The 10,237-nt window shown below is 49.5% G+C and overlaps 1 protein-coding gene across 3 annotated transcripts in view; it reads left to right on the forward strand.

Moving 5' to 3' along the window:
* XPNPEP1 (X-prolyl aminopeptidase (aminopeptidase P) 1, soluble) overlaps positions 1-6,644 on the forward strand; it is a 45,577-nt gene extending 38,933 nt beyond the window's left edge. For all 3 annotated transcript variants that reach the window (XM_005874551.2, XM_005874550.2, XM_005874552.2), the window contains exons 18-21: positions 781-954; positions 1,795-1,871; positions 2,911-3,009; positions 6,097-6,644. In XM_005874551.2, coding sequence (XP_005874613.1) covers positions 781-954; positions 1,795-1,871; positions 2,911-3,009; positions 6,097-6,225 — 479 coding nt within the window. In that variant the 3' untranslated portion in view covers positions 6,226-6,644. The remainder of the gene's footprint in view (positions 1-780; positions 955-1,794; positions 1,872-2,910; positions 3,010-6,096) is intronic.
* Positions 6,645-10,237: the final 3,593 nt, after the last annotated feature.

Raw genomic sequence — 10,237 nt, forward strand, 5'->3', positions numbered from 1 at the left:
GACGCATGTTGGGGTTTATTTTACTGGGCCCCTGACTTCAGATATGTACCTCCTTGCTGAGGGTTGGTGGGCAGGGCACTGAATGGGGAATGAACAAGACCTGGGCCTTGAATCTGCTTAGGCTGGGCCTGCGCTCGTCTGCCTGGGGGTCGGTTTCCTCATTGTCGTGCCTGCCTGCTTGCTTGAGTCTGGTTAGAATCTCAGCTTTGTAATTCTAAAACCTCAGGATCCCAGAGCTGGGAAGGGAATGTCCACGTTATCTAGTGCAGCTCTTTTTTTTTTCTTTTTTAAAATATATTTTTATTGATTTCAGAGAGGAAGGGAGAGGGAGAGAGAGATAGAAACATCAGTGATGAGAGAGAATCATCAATCGGCTGCCTCTTGATCCCCACAGGGGATTGAGCCCGCAACCCGGGCATGTGCCCTGACTGGGAATCAAACCATGACCTCCTGGTTCATAGGTTGATGTTCAACCACTGAGCCACACCAGCCAGGCTCTAGTGCCACCCTCACCTGCTGCGGGCTGTCATCCCCTCACCAGCATCCCAGACAGATCCTCCAGCTTCAGACTGCGCTGCCTGGCTGGGGAGCTGCCCTCCTCAGGGGCTCTTATCATTAGTTCTTCCCTGTGCTGGGCTGAAATCTGAACCCTCTAGTAACTTTTACCCCTGGTTTCTGTTTCACCTTCTAGAGCCAAACATAACAAGCCTCTTGGCTAAAATGTTTTGAGAATTGAAAAGTGCCGTGCAGGTATCAAGTGGTTCTTCATGTGTCTTTCAGGCCACCTTCTCGACTCCTTTGCGCGCTCAGCGTTGTGGGATTCGGGCTTGGATTACCTGCACGGGACGGGACACGGTGTGGGGTCTTTCCTGAACGTTCACGAGGGCCCCTGTGGCATCAGTTATAAAACGTTTTCCGACGAGCCGCTGGAGGCAGGCATGATTGTCACTGACGGTAGGCGGCCCTCCCCTAGGACGCGAGCATGGGTCCTCTAGTCTCTGTGAAGGCCCTTTGTTGTTTCTTATATTTTAATTATTTTAAACTAAACTGGAAATAATTTCCCCGTGTCATCTTGAATTAAACACCTTATTCGATTATAAAAATGATAACATGTTCACTGTAGAAAAAGTGACACATTGGACCATCTGAAGAAAAAAGAAATCATTTGTAATCTGACCACCCAAGGAAACAGGACAATATTTCAACATGTTAGCTTTTGGTCTTTTGTACATGTACATATTTTTAAAAAAATATATTTTTATTGATTTCATAGAAGAAGGAAGAGAGAGACAGAAACATCAATGATGAGAGCGAATCATCCATCGGCTGCCTCCTGCATGCCCCACATTGGGGATTGAGCCCGCAATTGGGCATGTGCCCTGACCAGGAATCAAACCATGACCTCCTGGTTCATAGGTCGATGCTTAACCACTGAGCCATGCAGGCTGGACTCTGTTTTCTTAATATATTGCCTATTGCCATATCATCACCAAATTTTTGTGAATGTATTTGAATGCCTGCATCATTATGCCTTTCGTATATGCATTGGGATTTACTTGGTGGCTCCCCAGTTACTGTCCTCCCTACCCTGCAGCCAGTTTTCAGGAACCTCAAAACCTTTCGGTACTTCAGGTACTTATTAGAAGGGGCCACATGGAAGAAGGGCCATCTCTGGGCTCTTGCGTAGGGTTGAGTGGGCCCTTCACCTGTTTTACCCCCTGTTTGGGTGGGCAGGGCTCTCTGTGTGCCTCACCTTCCTGGACCGCTGCTCATTTGGGCTTTGGTTTGCTTCAGAGCCAGGGTACTATGAGGACGGGGCCTTTGGAATTCGAATTGAGAATGTGGTCCTGGTGGTTCCTGTGAAGACCAAGGTGAGTAATTGATGTATTTATTTACTTTTAAAATTTCCTTATTCCTTAAATGGGGAGGATGAAGACTTTTATGCTTGGAGCTTCCTTTCCCTGATATCTGGGGACTTTCCTGGGACTCACCCTCTGCAAAGCCAGAAGGAAAATCCTTAATGAACTGGGACCTGGGAATGGGATCAGTGGAGCCTCAGGCAGGCCCTGCTCGGCGTGATTTGTGGCTGTGAGTTTACCAGAGGCAGCGTCTTGTCACGAAGTCTCCTCTGCTGGGCGGATGCTTGTTTAAAGGCCCCTCTCAGACCCTGAATCAGTTTCCAGGCCTGGAAACTATTTTTCACTAAAGCCCCGGGGGACTTTTCTCAGGCAAAGCCGAGGCACATGGGTGGGGCCCAGGGGCAGGCCGTGGGGCAGGTGTGTTGCCCTCAGGAAGACAGATGTTCACCTTCTCCCCCATCAGTATCACCAGGAGGTCACGGGGCTTTAGATGTGAGCTTTACCTGAAAGACCTGTTTGCTCCTCCTCCATGGTGACTGTGGGGATTGAACAGGTGGAGGGGAGTGGCTTCCATGCCTCCGGTGAGGCTGACTGCAGGGGCCTGCTCTCTGCTTCCACGCGGAAGTCCCTGTCCACGCAAGTGGCTGCTCGCCTCCCTCCCAAAGACCTGCCCGGTTCAGAGACCAGTGTGCTTGGGCGCCCCGGCTGTTCCCTATCGCTCAGAGTGGGCACACCTGTTACCTTGGGCCTGGCTGGGTCAAGGCTGGCCACATATTTGACAATTTAACAAATGATTTGGGGAATTACACCCCAGCAGAGTCTTGAGAACCGAAACCAGGGAAGCCCCTGAGCCTAGATGGCCCCCCCCTTGCCCCCACTCCCCTGCCGTCACAGAGGACAGTGGGCTGTGGCCTCAGTGTGTCCATCGTGCCTGCCATGCCTGTCAGCTACACCAGGCTCCGAGGGCTGGCCACGCTGGTGGAGCTGACCTCACGGTGGTGCCTTGTGGTAAAAAGGAGTCAAAACTTCTGTTTCCTTCCTTACCCCACAGTATAACTTCAGCAACCGGGGAAGCCTGACCTTTGAACCTCTAACTTTGGTTCCGATACAGACCAAAATGATAGATGTGGATTCTCTTACAGACAAAGAGGTAACGAGGGAGTCCTGGGGAGGGCAGCGTGGGGGCAGGGGAGAGCTACCTCATACGCTTCTGCATTCTCACTTTTTAAGTCCGAGGTCGGGGCCGGCTGAGTCTGCTAATCCCGGGTCTCCTGAGCACGAGGTGCTTTTCTTGTAGTTGTTGGGCCTCTGGGTAGAGATAGTCCTTCTCCCGCCCCCATTGTGGGGCTGTAGGTTTGCAGGGGGACGCCTGCCTGGTGCCGTTGTTTTCCAGGAGGGCAGGAGCCACGGCTGCCTGAGCAAACGTGGGCCATGTGTCTTCCCTACAAAAAGCCAGACGGTGGTGGGGCCTGTGGGCTCTTGCACACAGCAGATTGTTTTCTTGTGCTGCCAGAGGCATTAAGGAAATGAGAAGCAACTCTGTTACCGTCAGCCTGAGTTTCACACAGAGAGGTGGTGCCTGCTCTCCTGGACACTCCGTGCGGTGACACCCTTCACAGAGCAGGAGCCCAGTGGTGTCACCTATTGAGCTCACAGGGTTGCAGGCCTTGAAGCCCCTTCAAATCCTAGGGTGGCTCCCAGGCTCATGAGGCCAGGGAAGTGGCAGGCCCAGGACCCTGGAGTAAGGCTGAGGAATCAGGCAGGTGATCAAGGTTAGAGCAGAGACAAGGGTGAAAAACGGGGCAGGAGCAACCAACAAAACAGTTCCCAGGCCAGGGAGACAAGCCAGGACACAAATTCTAGAACAAGGCAGGTGGTCAGAAGTGCCGTCTAAAAGCAAGTGACTGGCGGGAGTCAAAGGCAGGACAGGCATAGAGGCTCCTGGAGAAATACGACATTTTTGTGACCAAGGCAGCCACTGGCCCCATCCCAGGGCCTTTGAGTGTCTCTGGAGGCAGGACCACGTTCTCCGTGGGGCCTGTCTGGGCCTGGTGCTTGCCTCTGTGGGCCTGTGGCCGGGATCCTCCCAGCTAGATGCCTTTCCTGCCTTGTTTGGCTCACAGATGGGTGACAGAGAAAGGTCACCCACCTTTGCTTAGCTTTCCTCTATGCTCGGGCACCTCTGCTTGACCATCGGTGCCTTGGTTCAGCCAAACATTCCCACTCACAGGACCTAAGCGGGCCCTGCAGATGCAGGTTATTCAGCTTGTAGACGATGCAGAACTGAAAGCACCTGTGATAGCCCAGGGCCAGCTGGGTCTCTTCAGCCAGAAGGCCTGCCACGGTCCAGGGCTTTTCCCCAGCCCCCGTGGGGGGTGACTTAGGTGAAAGGGGACGAGAACACATAGAGGGCACAGGAGCCGCCCTGCTTAGAGGCTTCTGCCCCCGAGGCACCAGTCTCCTGTGGTGGCCCCTAGGCACAGCTTCTGGGGTCATGGCTAGGGACCTTCCAGGAGTAAGTCACTGTTGTGTCGGAAGGCCCAGGTTTATCAAGAGGTAAATGGGAAAGGGACCCTTTTGTTAAAAGAGATAAGGTGCTCTGCTTGATATGTTAAATAACTGTTGTCCTAAGGTAAGAAGATATCCTATAAAAACTAATTGGAAAAAAGAATAGTTCAGTGATCTGGGTGTTCAAGGCATAGTTCGAAGGCATAGTAAAACTCCCCAACAAGAGTCTGTTCCCTGGGCGATGAAATACCTGGTTGTGGCCTTTTACTGTCTCCCGGACAGACTGTCTTCCTTGTCACTTTGCGGAGTTTGGGGGTCGGGTCAGCATTCCCATCAATTGTCACCAGATGGCAGCAGAGGACTTTGGTTGGATGTGAACATGGGCAGCTGCAGACTGTCAGGGCCTTTGGGAGGTTGCTCAGGTGCCTTCCTCCTCCTTCCCCATTCCACAGGGCCTTGGGGGTTCTGCTGTGGTCCACGGCTGGCTCCTGCTGTGGCCTTCACTGTTGAGCTGCTTGGGCGGCAGGCTGCCATGTAGCCCTGCTTGGCCCTGCTGCAGACACAGCACTCGCTTTCTTTTGACTCTACCTCCTTCCCCAGCTCCCAGCAGGGCCCTCGGGCTCTTTATCAGTGGGGATCAGAGCCCTCGATGGGCCAAGGCCAGTTGGCAACATCACCCCATCTGTCTGCCCTTGGGCCTTGAAGACTTGTGTGCCCATCTTGACCCCTTAGCCAGGCTTCGGTAGCTGGTCCAGACTGCAGTCTTCAAAGCCCATGGGTTTGTAACAACACTGCCTCCCCAATAGCGCTTGGCTCATTACGGCAACCACGCCCATGGTGGTGCCAGTTTGCCAGCCTCGCTGCAGCTGGGTGTCCAGGCAGGCCCACTTCATGGGCAGTGAAGGGAGTGGGTTGTTGTCCTCAAGGTAGAAACTCCACTCCAACCTTCATCCCCCAAACCCCACCCACACAAGGGGGCCATCTCACCTTTTACAGCTGCCGGACTCATTATCAGACCCAGTGATCAGCCTCACCAGGCACCAAGTCCTGTCTACCTCCTTTTTTTAATCTCTTATCTCCTGATGTGGCGGCCACAGGAGAGTCTGGCAGTTAGTCACTCCCTGCCCCGCCCTGCAGTCCCATAGTCCTGGGCCACACTTACAAGGCCCACATCCTAGTTGATTCAGCTTTGTCAGTGTGTACAAGATAGGAAGTGAGCATGTGAGCAGGCCAGCCTCACGTGTGTCTCTTAATAGGTGTCTTCACAGCAGCCCAGGGACTGTTTTCCAGGTCCTCTCTCTCCCTTCAGCACCCTCAGATAACTCAGGTGTAGGGGAATAAGGCCCCTTGGGTGGCTGCAGCCTCCTCCCTCTTCTAATGGCCTGTGAGTTTGGTTCCCAGGGTCCTGTTTGCAAATTACTCTGGTTGTAAGTTACTCTGCACTTAGAGAAGCCTGAAGGCATTGCTTGCCATTAGGTGTTTATGGTTCCCTCCTAGCCACTGCCAGTCCACGGGTAGTAGACTGTTCCGGGAGCATTTTTCACCATAAGCGACGTGGCCTCGTCCCGTCTATTTCCGGAGAAATAGACACAGGAGTCACCTGTCCATGAGCAGGGGGAGTTTTATTCTTGTCTGGTGCGCTCAGCACGTGGGCCCTCACACTGCCTGTGCAGCCTTTGGTAAAGGAGACGATGAATGCACTGTGTCCCTTTGTCTTTCTCTCTCTCAGTGTGACTGGCTCAACAGCTACCACCAGACCTGCAGGGACGTGATCGGGAAGGAGCTGCAGAAACAGGGCCGCCAGGAAGCGCTCGAGTGGCTCATCAGAGAGACGCAGCCCATCTCCAAGCAGCACTAACACCTGCTGGTGTTTGTTTCTGAAAATGCTCTGGGGAAAGGAAGACACTGTGCCGCCCCTGACTCCTTCCCCTTTCCTCTCCTCTCTTACCTCTCCTTTTTACTTTTAGACACTTGAGAAGAACTGAAAATCTTCTTATCCTCTTTGATATTTTCTTGCAAACACTTGATCTTTTATGATTTTTAAAAAATTGGCAAGAACGAGCCAAGAATAAACTTGCTGCACCCGAGGCCGGGTCCCCTCAAAGCTGAGCCCTCCACCCGGGAGCCGCGGAGCAGCTGCAGCGAGTTCTCAGCCGGCGATGGGGAAGCAGAGTGCTCTGACGGCCAAGTTCCAGGTGCTAGTCCATTACCCATGATCACCTTGATGCTCACGAGATGCTATTTATGACCAGTGAATAAAAGCCCAACGATGGTTTGTCTCAGCTGTCTCTTTCCTTGCGGCGCTGGCGGTCCTGTGCCGGTGGCCTCTGGAAGAGACATTGTCTCGACCCGAAGGCCGCCTTTGGGGTGAGGAACCTGGGCTCCCTGCACATTGTCTGGCTTAGTGGTAAGCCTCTTTTTCTTAGAAAACCTAATATTTTGGTGAGTGTTTTTATTATCAGTTTTTCCTTTCTGATTTTAAAATGTCATTAATATGCAAAAAATGTTTGAAAGCATTGGAGCCTCGGAGCCTAGCCTAGCTTTGGAGCCTTGAAGCCTAACCTTGGACCCTAGCCTCGGGGCCTAGCCTCACCTATAGCACCACAGTTCTCAAGATCTTATTACTTGTAGACAATGGGGCTTCTCTTGACTTGCACACGTGGGGCAAGCTCGAAGGGCTGGCAGAGCTAATGCCCCTGGGACCTCAGACCGTCATGGCTGGGGATGGGAAAACTGACTTCCTCACTCCTTGGTGGGGATGTCTGAGGTGTGGGCCATACTGCCTCCTGCGGTTTTCCCATGGGGTAGAGCCCTCGTTGCCCACTATGATAATTCGTTTAATAACACACCCTTTATTTTCTTCCTTTCTGTGTCTCTTTCTTTTTTCCCACCATTGTTTTCTGAGGCCATCCCCCAGTAAACTACTTACATGCACATCCTTGTTTTAGGCTGTGCTTCTTTAGGGCCCAACTTAAAATGGACCCATAGAACCACTAATTATAAATTATATACAGTTAATATATATGCTATTTGTTAATATATAAATATGTATATTATATTTAATAACATGCTATATATTTTTGCCAGTTTCTTTGTATTCAGTAACATATAGAGTGTGCCTACGTATAAAAGAATATAGACACACACATATCCCTTGTACAAAAAGTGGGTCATTCTGTACATATGCAGTTTGCTTTTTTAACTTGGCAATTTAGCTAGGTTATTGTTCCATATTGGTACATATAGATCTAGTTCCTTTTCATGACTGTAGACTATGCCACTGTATAGCTATGTTCTTTTTTTAAACTAGTCTCATTCAATCCTAAACCACTTTGATTTGGATGGCTTTGGCTTGGCCATTCATCAAAGCATGGTTGGCAGTGTCTGTTACTTTCCCCAACTACCAGAGCAGGAGATGTATTTACTGTCCAGAACCAGGTGGCAGCAGAGGACATTTTACTGCCTTTGATAGGGTAAACGCCGAAAGACAATCTTGCCAACCTTTCACCACCCCTCCTTTCTTCTTTTCTCTCAAGGATCATTGATTCCAGCTTGCTCTGTGGGAGGAAGCAAGAGAACACGGCTAGTTCTCAGGTTATGTTTGTAATATGGCCTCACAATAATAGGATATATTTTGACCCGCCAAAGATCAATTCTTGAATGCCTTTGATTCTCACTTGCTCACATTTCTAATATGTGAGACACTTGTCTTTTTGAAATTGTGGCTTCATTGAGATATAATTCACATACCATGCAATTTACCAATTTAGACGAGACATGTTAATACTGGTGCTTTCTTCGTCTCCCCAGAAGGTGTCATGCTGCTTTTGCATGGTATTTATCGCATCTGCAAGCTAGCCTCTATTTTGTCATGATTGACTGGTGGTCTGTTTTTCATTAGACAGTGAACTCTATCTGTGTAAGAGGCTATATTCTCACAATGTCATCTCTAGCACAATACCTCACACGTGGCAACAAAGTCTCACAAATAATTTTTTGTTTATTCAACAAATATTGATTGAGCACCCAATGAACTGATTCTAGTGACTACTATACAGTGTGAGAAAGGAAAACTAGAGCCCCGAAGAGGATGGTTGTGGAATTGGCTGGCGAAAGGAGAGTTGCAGAGGCAACATGATTTAAAGAGGCAAAAGAATAGCATCTAGAACAGTGGTTCTCAACCTTCCTAATGCCGCGACCCTTTAATACAGTTCCTCATGTTGTGGTGACCCCCAACCATAAAATTATTTTCGTTGCTACTTCATAACTAATTTTGCTACTGTTATGAATTGTAATGTAAATATCTGATATGCAGGATGTATTTAGGCGACCCCTGTGAAAGGGTCGTTCGACCCCCAAAGGGGTCGCGACCCACAGGTTGAGAACCGCTGATCTAGAAGTTAGTGAGACAGTTTCTCAGTCTCTGACAAAGAAAGGCTCTTGGCTGGTCACACTTCAACTCACGTCTCCGTTTCCTGCCAGGTGCTTGTGGTTCCCAGGGTTACAGACTCCGACAAAGAAAGGCTCTTGGCCGGTCACACTTCAACTCACGTCTCCTGCCAGGTGCTTGTGGTTCCCAGGGTTACAGACTCACTGATGTGGTCAGCACTTTCTGGGGGACATCAAAATGGTCCCGGGAGGTTGTTATGAGCTCTGGGGAATTCAGCTGAGATTTTTTATTTCATTTAACAAACATGCACTTAGACGTAGCCCTTCATGTGGTGGCTCTACCATGTCAGGACCAGCAGCAAGAGGGTCACCTGCTCAGAAACGGGTCAGCCACAGGGCAGAATGTGCAGGACAGAGCCACAGCCTCGGTGTGTTTACGTCATTGCAGGCATGTCTGGAGAATACCATGTTTCAGATTGAAAATCAAATTCTGGAGATGAAGGACTCTTTTTTTAAGGAAGGTTTTCTTGCACAGTTGGAGTCTGCATTCAGAATTCACAGCGGTAGAATGAATAAAACTACATCCTCTGCCTTAGGCATTGATTGTGCTGTAAATACTTCACGGCTTAAACGTGCCATGATCAGGTGTGTGTTCAGTAGTCAACTGAGTGAGGGTTGAGAGCAACGAAATGAAGGCATTTTCTTTCAGTTCAGCATTTCCACCTGGAGGCTTTAAAAATATGCCACAAAGATTCGCTCTCCCAGGCTAGGGTGCTGGTGATGCCAGAGTTGAGCAATGGGAAAGAGACAATCCTGAGTCTTTGTCATTGGTGCCTCCACTTTTTTTTTTCTAGGAGAAAATCCCCTACAAATGCTCATGGAGGTACTTGGCTATTTTGCAAATTTGTTTGGGCAGCAAATATTATTACTCCAAAAGCCAGTTTTCAAATAAATTGGTGAAAAAGAGGTTTAATGTTGATGTGGGCTTGAAATCAAATGAACAAACAAATCACATTCCACAAGTTTTATTGTGCACTTACTGTGTATTGAGCCATTTAATCTCAAATTTGAGATAAAGATTAGGGGTTCCTGGCACCCCAGAGATCAAGATAAGATTGGTTTGAATCCCTAAATCCACGTTCTGTGACAGTTCAGATTCCTCTTAAAGGAGTGCACCACTTAAGAGGGAAATAAGGCCGAATTTGGGAATAGTTACAGTGTTGGAGAGAAGTAAAGTGTACAGAAGAGAAAGAGGGAAGTGTTTAGAGGAGAGAGAGGAGTCCTTCAGCTCAAAGGATCAGAGTCGGCTTTTTAGAACCATGGAGATGTGTTTACATGACAGAAGAGGATACAATTATGGACCAAGGAAACAGTGAGAGCAAGGACAGGGCAGCAGGAAGGTGTGGGCAGGTGCAGGGAAAAATTGGAGAATGTAGTACTTGAAGAGGAGTGGTGAGGATTAGCCTGGAAAGGCAAGAGAA

This window comes from Myotis brandtii, unplaced genomic scaffold (genome assembly GCF_000412655.1).
Source record: "Myotis brandtii unplaced genomic scaffold, ASM41265v1 scaffold441, whole genome shotgun sequence".
NCBI lineage: Eukaryota > Metazoa > Chordata > Mammalia > Chiroptera > Vespertilionidae > Myotis > Myotis brandtii.